This window comes from Schistocerca americana, chromosome 2 (assembly GCF_021461395.2).
Source record: "Schistocerca americana isolate TAMUIC-IGC-003095 chromosome 2, iqSchAmer2.1, whole genome shotgun sequence".
Taxonomy (NCBI): Eukaryota; Metazoa; Arthropoda; class Insecta; order Orthoptera; family Acrididae; genus Schistocerca; species Schistocerca americana.
The window spans coordinates 365,657,924-365,675,690 of record NC_060120.1 but is presented as its reverse complement, the minus strand read 5'-3'; the positions used below and the strand labels follow the sequence as shown (position 1 = coordinate 365,675,690).

Below are 17,767 nucleotides of genomic sequence, written 5' to 3'. Positions count from 1 at the left end.
GTGAAACATAGCACGGGTTCGGTGATGATTTGGGGAGCCATATAGTAGTATTCCATAGTTCCCATGGTCATTCTGCAAGGTTGCATTACTGCCAAGGATTATGTGACTGTTTTGAGTGAATAGGTCTATCCCATGATACAATGTTTGTTCCCCAATAGTAATGTTGTGTTCCAAGGTGACACGGTCCTGTTCACGTAGTTTGCATTGTTAAGGACTTGTGTGAGCACAAGGCTGAATTATCACACCTCCCCTATCCACCAGTCACCAGATCTGTGTTATTGAGCCTGTGTGGCCCATCTTGTAGAGAAGTATGTTGTTGTTGTTGTTGTTGTTGTGGTCTTCAGTCCTGAGACTGGTTTGATTCAGCTCTCCATGCTACTCTATCCTGTGCAAGCTGCTTCATCTCCCAGTACGTACTGCAGCCTACATCCTTCTGAATCTGCTTAGTATATTCATCTCTTGGTCTCCTCACTAGTTACGTGATCTACCCATCTAATATTCAGCATTCTTCTGTAGCACCACATTTCGAAAGCTGCTATTCTCTTCTTGTCCAAACTATTTATCGTCCATGTTTCACTCCCTTACATGGCTACACTCCATACAAATACTCTCAGAAACGACTTTCTGACACTTAAATCTATACTCGATGTTAACAAATTTCTCTTTTTAGAAAAACTTCCCAGTCTACATTTTATGTCCTCTCTACTTTGACCATCATCAGTTATTTTGCTCCCCAAATAGCAAAACTCCTTTACTACTTTCAATGTCTCATTCCCTAATCTAATTCCCTCAACATCACCCGAGTTAACTTGACTACATTCCATTATCCTCGTTTTGCTTTTGTTGATGTTCATCTTATATCCTCCTTTCAAGACACTGTCCATTCCGTTCAACTGCTCTTCCAAGTCCTTTGCTGTCTCCGACAGAATTACGTCATCGGCGAACCTCAGTTTTCATTTCTTCTCCATGGATTTTAATACCTGCTCCAAATTTTTCTTTTGTTTCCTTTATTGCTTGCTCAATATACAGATTGAGTAACATCAGGGAGAGACTACAACCCTGTCTCACTCCCTTCCCAATCACTGCTTCCCTTTCATGCCCCTCGACTCTTATAACTGCCATCTGGTGTCTGTACAAATTGTAAATAGCCTTTCGCTCCCTGTATTTTACCCCTGCCACCTTCAGAATTTTAAAGAGAGTATTCCAGTCAACATTGTCAAAAGCTTTCTCTAAGTCTACAAATGCTAGAAACATAGGTTTGCCTTTCCTTAATCTATTTTCTAAGATAAGTCGTAGGGTCAGTATTGCCTTACGTGTTCCAATATTTCCATGGAATCCAAACTGATCTTCCCCGAAGTCGGCTTCTACCAGTTTTTTCATTCGTCTCTAAAGAATTCGCATTAGTATTTTATAGCCGTGACTTATTAATCTGGTAGTTCGGTAATTTTCACATCTGTTAACACCTGCTTTCTTTGGGATTGGAATTATTATATTCCTCTTGAAGTCTGAGGGTATTTCGCCTGTCTCATACATTTTGCTTGCCAGATGGTAGAGTTTTGTCAGGACTGGCTCTCCCAAGGCTGTCAGTAATTCTAATGGAATGTTGTCTTCTCCCAGGGCCTTGTTTCGACTTAGGTTTTTCAGTGCTCTGTCAAACTCTTCACGCAGTATCATATCTCCCATTTCATCTACATCCTCTTCCATTTCCATAATATTGCCCTCAAGTACCTTGCCCTTGTATAGACCCTGTATATACTCCTTCCACCTTTCTGCTTTCCCTTCTTTGCTTAGAACTGGCTTTCCATCTTAGCTCTTGATATTCATACAAGTGGCTCTCTTTTCTCCAAAGGTCTCTTTAATTTTCCTATAGGCGGTATCTATCTTACCCCTACTGAGATAAGCCTCTACATCCTTACATTTGTCCTCTAGGCATGCCTGCTTAGCCATTTTGCACTTCCTGTCGGTCTCATTTTTGAGAAGTTTGTATTCCTTTTTGCCTGCTTCATTTACTGCATTTTTATATTTTCTCCTTTCATCAATTAAATACAATATTTCTTCTGTCACCCAAGGATTTCTACTAGCCCTCGTCTTTTTACCTACTTGATCCTCTGCTGCCTTCATGACTTCATCTCTCAAAGCTACCCATTCTTCTTCTACTGTATTTCTTTCCCCCATTCTTGTCAATTGTTTCCTTATGCTCTCCCTGAAACTCTGTACAACCTCTGGTTTAGTCAGTTTATCCAGGTCCCATCTCCTTAAATTTCCACCTTTTTGCAGTTTCTTCAGTTTTACTCCACAGATCATAACCAATAGATTGTGGTCCGCATCTGCCCCTGGAAATGTCTTACAATTTAAAACCTGGTTCCTAAATTTCTGTCTTACCATCATATAATCTAACTGAAACATGTCAGTATCTCCAGGCTTCTTCCATGTATACAGCCATCTTTTATGATTCTTGAACCAAGTGTTAGCTATGATTAAGTTGTGCTCTGTGCAAAATTCTACCAGGCGGCTTCCTCTTTCATTCCTTACCCCCAATCTATATTCACCTACTACGTTTCCTTCTCTTCTTTTTCCTACTATTGAGTTCCAGTCACCCATGACTATTAAATTTTCGTCTCCCTTCACTACCTGAATAATTTCTTTTATCTCATCATACATTTCTTCAATATCTTTGTCATCTGCAGAGCTAGTTGGCATTTAAACTTGTACTACTGTAGTAGGCATGGGCTTCGTGTCTGTCTTCTCCACAATAATGCGTTCACTATGCTGTTGGTAGTAGCTTACCCGCACTCCTATTTTTTTAATCATTATTAAACCTACTCCTGCATTACCCCTATTTGATTTTGTATTTATAACCCTGTATTCACCTGACCAAAAGTCTTGTTCCTCCTGCCACCGAACTTCAGTAATTCCCACTATATCTAACTTCAACCTATCCATTTCCCTTTTTAAATTTTCTAACCTACCTGCCCGATTAAGGGATCTGACATTCCACGCTCCGATCGGTAGAACGCCAGTTTTCTTTCTCCTGATAACGGCCCTCCTCTTGAGTAGTTCCCGCCTGGAGATCCGAATGGGGGACTATTTTACCTCCGGAATGTTTTACCCAAGAGGACGCCATCATCATTTAACCATACAGTAAAGCTGCATGCCCTCGGGAAAAATTACAGCTGTAGTTTCCCCTTGCTTTCAGCCGTTTGCAGTACCAGCACAGCATGACCGTTTTGGTTAGTGTTACAAGGCCAGATCAGTCAATCATCCAGACTGTTGCCCCTGCAACTACTGAAAAGACTGCTGCCCCTCTTTAGGAGCCACACGTTCGTCTGGCCTCTTAACAGATACCCTTCCGTTGTCGTTGCACCTACGGTACGGCTACCTGTACCGCTGAGGCATACAAGACTCCCCACCAACGGCAAGGTCTGTGGTTCATGGGGAAGGTAGAGAAGTATATGTGATCACTATCTATCTCTATCATTGTTACCTGAATCCACCACTATTTTGCAAAAAGAGTGGTATAAGGTACACTTGACAACGATATATGACCTGTATTTATCGATTCAGAGATGAATGGAAGCAGTTTTGAATGCCATTGGCTTTCCTACATCATATTAGACACTGTAATGTGTTGTGTTTTTGATGTTTTTCATTTTTAACATTTGTTCGATGTCTCTGTTACACAATGGATTTTCCTATAACTGTGTAAAGAGTTTTTCATAGGCCAGAGGAAAGCAAAAGCATCATGCCTAGTAAAGCAAGTCTCTATTTTGCTTGTCACCTATTCTGTTGCTTAGTACAATTCTGTTACTTAGTGTGAGCACTCAGATGTAGACTTACGTTCTATAGGCAAGTTTCATATCTGGGTATATTTATCTATTTATTAATTCCGCAGTCGGATGCACTGAATTTGTGGTAGCCTTGTCTGTGTGCTCAGTTTGAACTCACATTAAGGCAGCATTATCATGTATGCTGGTAATAGAGTGGATGTGGTGTATGCTGATAAACACCTGATGCCAGTTTTGTACTCTGAACTTTCACGCTATGTTACGCCTCAGAGCAGAGCCATAAATTCCTAAATATTCCCACTTGAACTCCCTGAAGTATTTTCCTTCAGTAATTACGGTCTAGCATCCTTAGGGCATTAATATTGTGGGGATTCATTCATCTGTATGTCTAGATAGGTATTTTTGCAATTAAATTTGTGTTTAAATTCTGAGATTGAAACTGGACACTTAAATTAGCTGGTCACATTTTATGAGTGAGTTGCTACATGACATCCCACATTTTTTTTTTTTTTTTTCCCGTGGGTCTCAACTGTTCAGGTGTTAACATAGATTTTCATTTGCTGTATGTTGTGGTGAAATGAAACTACCTTAAAACGTTTACATTTTAGGATTCCTGCTAAGACACTTCCTGAAGGAAGTCTTTCATCCTCGGAAGTCTGATATCACATCAAGAATCATAACTCTCTTGTGCTTTTATCCAATTTTATACCCAGCTTCACAAAAAAATAAAGTAGTTGCCATGTTGGTGAACTAGCATGTTTGAAAAGTCATTTATTTTAGAGTACTTTACATACATATTTAAGATTATATCATATGCAGGGTGATTCAATAAAAGTTTACGAGCTGACATGGCATACTCTGCATGGAACAAGGATCAGTAATTACATAGGAACCAGGGGCGCATAGGCCAGCTGGGGCTGCTAAATGGCATTGCATTATTTAGTCACCTGCAACAAACGGACACCCACTACAGGAGCCGCGCAAAGTTTTTTCCAGGTGTGTCAAGACGCGCCTTACTTCGATGCTGCATTAAATGGCGCACCCTCTGAGGTATCTCAAAGACATTGTGCTGCCTCAACAATCCAACCCACTAGGTCCTCCAGTGATGTAACAGGTGTTTCATACACAAGGCCCTTCCGATACACCCACAGGAAAAAATCAATTGGGGACAGATCAAGTGATTGTTGTGGCCATGCAACTGGCACACTTTGACCAATCCAGTGGCCAGGAATGGTTGCCTGCGAATGTGCCCTCATTTGTATGCTGTAATGTGCAGCAGTTCTCTCGTGCTGAAATCGAATGTTGTGATGAATGGGCATGGGAACATCACCCAGCATGTCCAACAGAACCTCTTGCAGGAATACGAGATATGTGCAACCATCAAGTCAGTCTGGGAGACTGTATGGCCCAGTTAAACAGTCTCTAATGGTGCCAGCCCACATGTTGAGGGTAAATTTGTGTTGTGAGGTATGTGTACATGTAGCATGTGGGTCCATATCTGTCCATTTATGCCGGTTGTGGACGTTCATCACACCCTTGTGTGAGAACGCAGCCTAATTGGTGAAGAGGATGGCACAGGTCATCCCCGTTTTCAAGAAGGGACGTCGAACAGATGTGCAGAACTATAGACCTATATCTCTAACGTCGATCAGTTGTAGAATTTTGGAACACGTATTATGTTCGAGTATAATGACTTTTCTGGAGACTAGAAATCTACTCTGTAGGAATCAGCATGGGTTTCGAAAAAGATGGTTGTGTGAAACCCAGCTCGCACTATTCCTCCACGAGACTCGGAGGGCTATAGACACGGGTTCCCAGGTAGATGCCATGTTTCTTGACTTCCGCAAGGCGTTCGATACAGTTCCCCACAGTCGTTTAATGAACAAAGTAAGAGCATATGGACTATCAGACCAATTGTGTGATTGGATTGAAGAGTTCCTAGATAACAGAACGCAGCATGTTATTCTCAGTGGAGAGAAGTCTTCCGAAGTAAGAGTGATTTCAGGTGTGCCGCAGGGGACTGTCATAGGACCGTTGCTATTCACATTATACATAAATGATCTTGTGGATGACATTGGAAGTTCACTGAGGCTTTTTTGCAGATGATGCTGTGGTGTATCGAGAGGTTGTAACAATGGAAACTAGTACTGAAATGCAGGAGAATCTTCAGCAAATTGGCGTATGGTGCAGGGAATGGCAATTGAATCTCAATGTAGACAAGTGTAATGTGCTGCGAATACATAGAAAGATAGATCCCTTATCATTTAGCTACAAAATAGCAGGTCAGCAACTGGAAGCAGTTAATTCCATAAATTATCTGGGAGTATGCATTAAGAGTGATTTAAAATGGAATGATCATATAAAGTTGATCGTCGGTAAAGCAGATGCCAGACTGAGATTCATTGGAAGAACCCTAAGGAAATGCAATCCGAAAACAAAGGAAGTAGGTTACAGTACACTTGTTCGCCCACTGCTTGAATACTGCTCAGCAATGTGGGATCCATACCAGATAGGGTAATCGCGAAAGCGTTACGGAGATGATAGATAAACTGCAGTGGAAGACTGCAGGAGAACGCTCAGTAGCTCGGTACGGGCTTTTGTTGAAGTTTGGAGAACACACCTTCACCGAAGAGTCAAGCAGTATATTGATCCCTCCTACGTATATCTTGCGAAGAGACCATGAGGATAAAATCAGAGAGATTAGAGCCCACACAGAAGCATACCGACAATCCTTCTTTCCACGAACAATACGAGACTGGAATAGAAGGGAGAACCGATAGAGGTACTCAGGGTACCCTCCGCCGCACACCATCAGGTGGCTTGCGGGGTATGGATGTAGATGTAGATGTACTGTGAAGCTTAGGTCTACAATGGATTCCTGCGGAAACCAGTGCGCAATTCCCATGTGCTTGTTGTAGTCCTCTGGTTGCAATGCCTGAACATGTTGGAAATTAAGCGGATACAGTTCTTCATTATGTACAGTGCACCAGTGCATATCATTGGAGTGGGACACACCGTATGTGCTGGTTGATGGAGTACACTACGCTTTCTTCCATTGCAGCTGTCCGTGTTGTTTTTTGGTGACCAGCGTCAGGCTTGTGCATATGAAATGAGCCGGTATAGCACAATTGGCAATGCAGGGTGGTGGAAAAATGTGTGGGATGGCATCTTTCTATTGGGATATTTTGCACAATTCAATCACACAGCTTCTCATCCATTGCAACTGGCCGCACCGTAAATCAAATACATCTCAGCCATTTTGTGGTATGTGCAGCTAGCCACTTTATTCCCAGTGCTTGCATGGCATGACTGTCCGTAAACTCCCTGCTGTGCAGCCCACCCGTGTTGGTGTAAGAGCGCCCTCTGATGACCATAGTGCCCTCTTGTGGCATTTGCGACCCTTGGTCCCTATATATTGCTGATCCTTGTTGTATGCTGAGGTGCCATTTAACATTTTTTTGAGTTGCTCTGTATAGTGAATAGGAGACGAGATGTTAATGATGAATAGGATGTATGTAAATCATAGGTTAACTATATGTAGGCCTACATGAAATAAGTGATTTTACACGGAAGCAAGTGAGGCAATTGTGCAGCGCATGTGGGAAGATCTGCTTGAATAACTGTCTCATTTACTGCTGTAGGTTCATGTTGCATTTGTTGAAGGTAATTATGTTTAATTTTCAGAACAAGTGGTGTCTTTCTTTTTCCAGGTGATCTTTTAACCGTGGTACAGAAATTTGCATCTCGGCAGTATGAGGTACCTCTTCAGAAGAAGATACGTCAAAAGGTGATATTGATTACTGTACCTGTTTTAATAAAAGGCAAAACATCCTTAGTTGAAGGCATGGTTGGTAGCATGCTAAGCTCTTAGTATTGTTTTAATTGGTGTGTATGAATTATCGACTTCAGAAGAAATGCAACCAATGTATGCAAGTCTGTAATACTTAGAATACTCTTTCTTTACATCTACCTTATACGTTTCTGCAAGCCGTTGTATTGCGTATGGTGCAGGGTACCCTGTACCACTACTAACCATTTCCTTTCCTCTTCCACTTGCAAATAGAGAGTATTTGTTGACTTGTTTTGGCAGAAGATGCAAATTGATTGCTTTTTTTTCCCATGTGGATAGCAGGAGATTGATTGAATATTGATCAAACTGTTACAGATTAAGGTCCCCAGTTCAAGACCCACTCCAGCACACAATTTTAATCTGTCAGGAAGTTCCATGAATTATCAGCTGGTGACTAGTTTTTGTATGTATTTCTTCTTTGGCTGCGTGTTGGAAGACTGGATCCCATCCCATCTACATCTTTGCCGCTGTGGTTTTTTTTTAGCCTACTTCTTTGACAAGAGGACTGCCTTGATCTCCAACTACAAGTAACCTTAGAAATATTGGATTTCGTCTACACTCATTTATATGATGCCTCTACAATGTCTTCTACCATTTTAACGAATTTCAGTTCATATATCATTTACTGTGTCTACAGTTGATACCAGTTGTTGATCATACACTTATCATAGTATGCAAGGTTCACTTTCACTTTGACAAACTAGATTGATTCTCTTTTTTTCACATTTTGCACAGTAGACAGCTTTATCATTAAATCTCAGTCTAACTGAAACTGTTTGTAATTGCTGTCAGCATAGTTTGCAAAACTTTCAGTATTCTCTTTATAGTTATGAAATCTGGAAATTATGTTGTACTGCTTTGACTTTTTCAGACAACAAATAGAATTATACAGTGATTTCATCCCATAGCCACATTTTTTTCTTAGCAGAAATCTCTGTTTTCAAGTAGTATGAACACAACCTTTGTCAGTGGGGCTTGCTGCACTGCATTGGTTTCATCTTCGCATTTTTTTTTTATTTTTTTTTTTTTTTTAATTTTTTTTTCCACTCACTCATTGTTCCTTTTACCTCTGGGAATTGCTTGTTAATGCGAAAAATTCCCAAGTCACACTTTCACTTAAAATCTTGTGTTGAATTTTGTTCGAAGTCTTATGTTGAAAGACTAAAAATCCATCCTAAATTAGCGGTAGATCTTGACAGTAAAATTATGTTTGTACAGAACATGAAGACTTATTACCTTTATGCCTTACAATTCCAGTTACTTTACCAAATTAACAAGACAGTAAAATTCAAAGTGGTGCATATCCTATAACATGTAGTTTAAATCTGTAATAAATTATCATCTAGTTTTGGTTCCCTTAGTTATTACCCATCACTATGGGCAAAACTTTTGAACTATTATACAACTAAATCCTAATGCTGACCTCTAAAAGCTGTTGAGTTCTATTTTCAGATGATATGATTGTCTTTAAATGTAGAGGAAAGCTGTTCCGTTAATTTACCATTACATTGGAAAACAGCACTGGTATTTTTAATTTTCGGAGGAAAGGTACATGGGTTATTGCTTAATTTGTGGCTGGTGAAGAATGTCCTACAATCATACTCTTCTCATTGTCTATTAACCCGTGGTTGTCTTTCTTTCATAATCTTGTAGATTTGTGCTTAAATTTTTCATTCTTTAATATCCTACAATTTTCTGCTGCTCATCTGAAATCTAAATATTTAAATATGAGATCAGTAAATCAGTTTGAGGAAAGAAAAATCTATTTTCTGAAAAAGTGCTTAATCAGAAACTTCCTTTGTCCTCAGAATGTTTTGTGTATGCTGCTCTGTTTGTGACAGTTGTTAAATTTATTTTACTCTGGAGCTGTATTTTTTAATGTGTTAGTTCCATAGCCACTAACCTCTGAAGCTAGTGTAGACTGACATCACATTTGGTATTACATGTTATGCTTGTAGACTCGCAACTGTTGGAGTTTCCCATCTTACCATGTGAGTAAAATTCCTGTATGAATGTTTATTTTATATCAGTTATAAGATCGTGTACATTGCATTCTACATGATAAAACTGACCTCCTTCTGTACGTGTTCTGCTGTGTTTGTTGTTACCTGAAAAACATTTTGTCAGAGGTTACACTATTTACAAAACTTTATCTTCTTGGCATTCTTTTATGTGTACATGGAGGGGTCCTTTGCATTAATGTGAGATACAGTTAATGTAGTTTTTTGCTTAAAACATAACTCTCAAATTGTTAACACTTTAACTGCTCTGGACGTGTTAACGTGTGCGCCTTTGTACCTGTCCCTGTGTGCTCTGAACGTGTTTATGCGCACCACCAGTCCATCTACCTGGTACTCTGAACGTCTCTACGCCTAGACTCGTTTAGAGTACCAGGTAGAAGGACTGGTGGCACGTGTAAACACGTTCAGAGCACACAGGGACAGGTACAAAGGCACGCACGTTAACACGTCCAGAGCAGTTAAAGGGTTAATAAGAGTGTAACTAATATCTGAAGCATGAAATGTCATTAATATCAGTTACCACCTGCAAAATGATTATAGTTATCAGTTGGTATCTTAGAGTGTGTAATATGCTTCCTCCACTGGAAAAGTTGTTTCTTGAACATTGTTTATCAGAAATTAAATATTATATTTGAGTGTGACTGCAGTTACATGTCCCAGTTTTTCCACTGACAAGGAATCCCTGAGTGCAAGATCGCAAGTTCAGTCATTAGTAAGACACAGTTGAAAGTGTTGGGTTAATTATAACAGGAGAAATATTAGCTGCTAATGACTCACCAAGTGCCCCAGGAGGGCAACAGAAAATGAGCGTGCAGGAGGTGCAGAGATCAACCTTATATGGGCTGTATGTACTACACTTCACAAAATGTACACCTTCAACATTCAAGAAATGTTCAAAATAAACCATTAACTTGCACCATGAACACCAAATGGAAAATCGCATTTCACAGTGATCGCAGAGGTTCACAACATCGAAATTGAAGGCGAACTCCTTTAGAGTTACAGATTGTGCAGGACGTTCAGCTAGGTATCCACTCTTAAAGAATGCATGTAGAATCGTTTTGGTGTAACGGGGTGATGAGAGATGATGGAATGTGATGACATGCAGGAGCTTATCGTGAAATTGGTTATCCTTTAAGGCGTATCTGCAGATAGTATGAAAATGTTTTAAAGGCATTGGGGAAAAAAATCCAGAGGCTGAATTTGTCCAGTGACTCCAGGTGCGATTGCAATGTCCCTCATTTTTTGAGAGGGATCGTTTACTCTAAAGGGGTATGATTTTTATACACAGACCAGGATTCAAGCAAAAGCAAGTTCTTTTGACCAGCTGTTGACCAGAGGCAGTGCTCATACCATAGTTGTATAGTTCTTTAATGCCCGTTCTCCCACTTTTGCTTGCTGTGTCATAAATATTCCCTACTGCCCTTGCAAGATCTCTGCGATACACACACACACACACACACACACACACACACACACACACACAGGGAAGGAATTGAGGAATTGTAGGGGAGCAGAGTGCCTCCAACTTCACTCAGCACAATAAATAATGTTACAGCCAATTTACCATGCAGATTAACAGTCGCATAATTGTATGTGAATGGGTTAAGACATTGATGTTAGTTGATCTTGATACAACTCTCTTAGTACCTCTAATTTCAAGGGTTTCTTTCGTATGCATTTTCTCTTCAAATCCTGATTGGTCAGAGCTGAAGACTAATTCCTTAATGAATGATGGGATACATTTGTTTATTTCAAATACAATTTTTTTAATTTTTTTACTATGCTCTTCATGATCTTCCAGGTACATAGTTATGTTTAGTACCTGCTCCTTGGGCAATGATTGCCCCTTACAATATTTCACTGGAGACAGGATTTATGACTCCCAGTCTGACAAGAATGATGAACTACATGGCTCGACACCTGTTTCAATACCATTTTGACTTGTTACACATGTATCAGCATCATTATACTCCTCAAGGACATTGTCTGCACAGTTAAGTGTATACAACACCATACTTTCCACGGACTAGCTTTGTAAAAATACTAATATTTCGCTTGCTGCTTCTTTCTCATTCTGCGAAATTCCTTCCTGATGGAATATCTACTTCAGCAACTGTTGTTGTAGATATAACGCAATATTTGCTCTGTGTATCATTGCCCCATTTGTACTGTAGCACTGTTGTGAGTTACTAGTCGACTAAGCAGTTCAACTACGCTTCATAGCCTCATGCTGTTGTCAGCATTGGGTACCTCCAGACCTGCCCCCTGTTGGCATTAGCAGCCAATATTTTTGTTGCGTGGTAAACAATATGTGGGCCGTCGAATGCCGTAAACGTCATTGGCCTTTTGCAGCCTTGCTCTCAAAGGATTCCATTTAAAACAATTGTTTCCTGCATTGCATAATGTATGGGCACCATAAGTATGCTTGTGCTCATGTCTAAAGTTTTCTATGAGTGTAAATGATAAAGAATGATAAAGAACACTAGTTTTACATACCATTGTGCCAGTCCAATTGTATCTCGAATAATTTTCTTTTCAGGTGTACTTCCTGGCATTCTGTACATTTTGTGTGTGTGTGTGTGTGTGTGTGTGTGTGTGTGTGTGTTTTTTATTAAATTTGTTTTTATTGTTTCAGGTATTGCATTTAATGTAACCAGTCAGCAAATTAACAACACAATCTAAGTTTATTTCATACTTAGTAAGGATATCATATATTACATTGAAGACCATGGTGGGGATTACAGTTACCATATCCCTGTTCCTACTTCCTGTAGGTCTTTGGTTACAGGGAATGTGAGTATAGTTACTTGACAGATTTTAGTTCTGATGTTATAAAAACATATATTGTCCTTTACATTATTTTTCTTGTATTAGTCACCTTTGTAGTAACCATTATGAAATCCTATGCAGTAAAATCATTTAAAAGGTATAGTGTCAGTTTCTAACTGTGTGTCACTGAATTATGTTATAACATCTGGTATACAGAAGAATAGTAATATTGTTCTGTACAGTAACCTACTATAGTGGGTGTCCAAATAAGGTATTTAGTAAGTTGCACATTTGAAGACTTCTTTAAATATTTGTATAATTCAAGATACGAATCAGAAATACAGATAGTTCATCATGAAAATAATAGCTTTTTAGATTAGATCTTAATTCCAGTCAAGGTGGGAAGAAAGAAAAAACTAAGAATGACACTGTTTAAGGAGAAATGATTAAAGTCAGGAAAAAAACATCCAAAAGGAACTTGGAGAATTATTTACAGTATGTGTGCAAAATATTTCCTTAAATTGCAACCATGCTGTAGTTATTCTCCTTTACAAAATATAAGACAGACAACATATAAATTACAGATCTGTCAGTCTAGAATTAATACCTGCCACATTAAAAATAAAGTAATGAGGTAAAGAAATAAGCTGGGAAAAACGATTTTTGCACACTAGACCTTTTGCATGTCATGAACAAAATTGAATAATATGCATGAATTGGCACTTTCTCGTAGATTTGTGGATTAGAGAAAGCTATCTGATAGCCCTTAAAAAAAGGCTTTGAAAGTGTTGTTAAACGGAAGAATAGATACTACCATTAGGCATCATCAGATTACTGACAGATTCAGAATTGAAAGAGTAGTCAGGTAAGGAGATTTTGTATCCCCAAGACTGTTCATGCCACAGTTAATAGCAATTTACCGTCCACTTCCAGATTATTTCCTTACCTAACATTTTCTATGAATTATGGTCTTTAGCTATGTGTTGCTCATTATGGTTTCTAAAGTCACCTACCCACCTTCCATTAATCTTCTACTCTTTTTTATCATCTGGATACCAACAAAGAATTCTTAGTCAATCTCTGAGCCATTCACCAGTCTACACATTCTGTCTGTTTTCATTACTGTCATAATTACGTCTTTCACTGTAGCTTGTTCTGTGGTTCATTTATTAGTTTTCTGGTCTTTCCTAGTAACTTCCATATGTATCTTATTACTACTTCCTGAGCAACACTCACTTCTTGAAGGGTTTCCTTATTTGGAAGTTCTTGTTTCACAACTGTAAATTGAAACTGGTAGGACAGACAGATTGGAAATTTTTCTTTTTACACACGTCAGAAACTTTTTTTTTGTAAACTCTATTTACCAGTCAAATGTGTAATCTGAATCGTGTATAGTTTCTGACAAATCCTCACATAGTTGATATGTGAAGGTTAGGTTAAAACAAAGACAGGAAAATTTGTGTTCCGACTGAGATTGTCTTGTGACCCCTCAGTTATCCAAAGGATAATTTTTTGTCCAAAATCCCAGTCTTCTCATTGTGGCTGTCTGAGACTAGACACCTCCTCTGTGTGGTGGGTAACAATCTTGCTTTTTCATAATATTATTGTTATTCCATCCTGGACTTTCCGTTGTTTGGTATTTGCTTCAGTTGATAGTTGGAGAGATAAGAGACAAAATTTTGCAGCTGGGAATAAGTGGAGGGAGCAAGATTTTTGAACTTACCTCTATGATGTCTGTCTCTGGAAGGTTTAAAATTTTCTTTTAGGTAGAATATGTTGATTAGGCAGCAACTGCATAGAACAGGAATGTGGCACTAGTAAGGTCATTCTGGTGACGAGCTGGGGAGTTGTGTGCAGGGCACACTGACATGGAGGAGTGCATTGGATGAAGAAGGCTGTGAAGTGGAAGGTGTGAGTGTAGGATGAGTGAAGTTAAGGAACAGAGGGAGGATTAGAGGGTCATAGTGTGTGTTGCAGTGGCAATTCCTGTGTATGTAATTTTGGGAGACTGGCATTGAAGAGGAAGGAATCGGACAACACTGGTTGTGGAGAAGCTGCTGGAATTGCCCGTGTTGTGCTAAGGAATGTGTTCTGTTCTTTGGTTGTCAGCTGTGGCTTTGGCCATGTTGTGTTGGACAACTGGTTGGTAGCCATGCCTACATAAAAACTGTGCTCAACTTACAGCTGAGCCAGTATGTGATACGCCTGTAACAAGATGGATGTATGCTTGTGACTGGCACAATGTTACAGTTTTAACATGCTAAAGCAGTGATTCATGAATCAGAATTTGCTGCTCATTTACAGTCAATTTTATAGTAGCGTGCATCTCACAGCTAGGTAGTTGAGCTGTTGTTCAACCGTTTTTCTGTGACACCATCCTTAAATGGTAGCAAGAGTTCTGTACTCTGCTTTTGTAATCCTCTTTGGATAATATCATTAGATGTCATTTCTACTGTCATTCAACACACACATGAAATTTATTATGTGGTTGATGACTTTCTACAGAACTACTGTTCTAACCCTGATTTGCTCCTTTTTATACCCTCCATCAATCAGGACGAATTATGAGTCATCCAGGGATAACTCAGTTAGTAGAGCAATTTACTGTGAAAGGCAAGGGTTTCACCTCTCTCTCTCTCTCTCTCTCTCTCTCTCTCTCTCTCTCTCTCTGTCTGTCTAGTGAATGAATCAAGCAAAAATGCTAGTTAAATTTTTGTGTAATTTTGTATAAAAACATTACATGCACGTATTTCTCATCTTTTCGTGTTGTGTAGTTGCTGTATTGTGTTCCTTTGTAATAATTTGTGATCTTTAAAAAACATCTGATTTTTCTGTTGGGGACAAAATGATCATCATACAAAAAGCTGTGCTTTGATTGTCATTGTTAGTGTTTCCTCCATAATTTACCATTTACATGATAAAATTAATTAGGAGTTTGGACATAAGATGAATATTTGTAATCTGTCTAAAATTAATTCTTTGTTATAGTGTATCCTTTTGCCTGTTCTTATTGTTTCTTGCCTTCCATCATCATCTTGTGGATCTTCCTTAATATCGGCTTCTCGCCCTTTCTCTTTCATGTGCCCATACAGTTCCATTGCTTTCTTTTCTCAATCTTCACTGGTATCAGTTCCTCATGCGTTATCTCCCTTATACTTTCCACTTCTTTTCGTTGTACACCTTGGCTATAATATGATATCAGTAATTTATTTTCACACTGCCAGCTGATTTTGGTGATTTGCCATTTTCAGGTGATTACTCATGTGATTTGCATTGTGTGTTACCATATCCTTGTATTTTACTAATCATCCTATGTGGGTGTATACATTATACATCTGTCTCATTCTTATATGATATCTGGCATAGTAAACTCGAATGTGAAGAACTGTGCGTACTTGTCAGCCATTTAAACAACACTAATGGCATACATATGTAAAAATTAAACTCACTGTACATTGGCAAACGTGAGCTTGACAGTTTCAAATAAATCTGAGGAGGGCAGAGTTCTGTGCAGTATATCATAAGCTTTACATTTATTGATGTATGCCATTATACTGGTAGTTTTATTGAAATGGTTGACAAATATGGAACACTGTTCTTGTTTGAATGTACTACACCAGCAATTACAGTAATCGGGGGGGGGGGGGGGGGGGGGGGGGGAGGATTACAACACCAAGGAGGAGCTGTGCAACATAATTGAAAGTTGGTAGGTGTGTTTCTACATCCGAAAGATGATCTCTTGGCATTCAAATTACACACCAGTCGCATACTGTGCTGTGAGCGTTAGTTACCAATGAAATTGGACGTAGTAAGTTGGTTAGTCAAGAATACCTTTAAGGCAACAAAGATGTCATTATCAGAACCTCACTGAATTTGTACGAGATCATGTAATAGGGCTATGAGAAGCTGGATGTTCCTTCAGTGATATTGCAGAAAGACTTAGCAGGAATGTAGCCACTGTACTCAATTGCTGGCAGCGGTGGTCACGAGAATGTATGCTTGCAAGAAGACAGAGTTGTGGATGGCACATAACACTACTGAGAGGAAAGACCATCATGTTCGACGTATGGCTCTGGTGCATCGTATTACATCTGCATCAGCTATTTGAGTAGCATTTGGCACTACAGGGACACAATGAACTGCCATAAATCAGTTGCTTCATGGACAGCTCTGAGCCAGATGCCCTGTACCATGCATTCCACTGACCCCAAACAACCCCCATTTGCAAATTCAGTGTTATCAAATGAGAACTCTTGAAGAGCAGGATGGAGGTGTGCTGTGCTTTCTGATGAAAGCTCTGCCTCTGTGTCAGTGATGGCTGTGTGTTGGTGACCTAATTTCTTCTGTACCTTTTGATCACTGTTCCCCCACACCATCAAATCATCCCCCACACCATCACCTGTCCTGCATTCTCTTGCCGCTTGTCATTATGTTATCCCTCACCACTATGGAAAGTATAGTGCACTTTTTTTGTTTCAGACAACTTTTCTGTTCTCTTCCTCCCACTCTCAAACAACTTACACTTCCATGGTACATTTCTTTTGTTCTCAGTACAGTCTGCTTCTCTACAAATTTCCGTCTTAGTGCCTCCCAGACTTTGTTACTGGATACAGTGTTCTATGCTTTCTCTTAATCCAGGAAGGCCGTTAGTAGATGTGTCTCAACTCATAGTTGTGTTCGTGCAGCTGTCTCACTGCAAATATGAGACCTGTTGTGGATCATCATCACAGAAGCTATACTTCTCTCCTCTCAGCTGCTGTTACACTATTTTTTTGGCTTGATCTTTCCAGAATATTCTCATAAATTTTGCACATTGGCACATCAGGGTAATGCCCCTTCAGGTTTTTCTGTCCTTCCAACTTACTTTCTTGAAAACGGATACAGTTATTCATATAATTGTTCCCTTCTTCAAGTTTTCAGGAGTTTTTGTTTCCTTCCAAACAGCTGCCATAATGCTGTACAGTTTGCCTCCTCTGTTCCGTTTGGTTTCAGCAAATCGTCAAAATATGATCTCCACAGTTCTTTTAGGTCTTCCTCCTTTCCTCCCTCATTCCCATCTTCCTCAACCATTTTAACATTCTCTGCCATCCCTCTTCTCCAATTTCTTTATTGTAACATACAGTAATTGCTTATTACCTTTACTATCATGTTCCACATGTATATTTTTTCATCCACTTTCTCTTTTCCTTTACGACAACTTTTGTGCCTCCCTCTTTTCTACTCAATATTCTCTGCTTGCTTCTGATGTCCTTTGTGGGAAACTATACTCCAAATGCCTTCTTCTTATTCCTCAAACCTAATCCTTTAACTTCATAATTCTGCCAAAGTGCTCATTGTAT

General features: G+C 39.4%; 1 protein-coding gene across 5 annotated transcripts in view; it reads left to right on the top strand.

The window, feature by feature from the left end:
• Positions 1–17,767, top strand: part of LOC124594971 (lysophosphatidylserine lipase ABHD12) — a 92,725-nt gene that overhangs the window by 8,263 nt on the left and 66,695 nt on the right. For 3 of the 5 annotated variants that reach the window (XM_047133495.1, XM_047133496.1, XM_047133497.1), the window contains exon 2: positions 7,496–7,572. In XM_047133495.1, the coding sequence (XP_046989451.1) occupies positions 7,538–7,572 (35 nt within the window). In that variant the 5' untranslated portion in view covers positions 7,496–7,537. Of the gene's footprint in view, positions 1–7,495; positions 7,573–12,294; positions 12,453–17,767 lie in introns of all 5 variants that reach the window. The other 2 variants (XM_047133492.1, XM_047133494.1) reach the window with 1 other exon arrangement.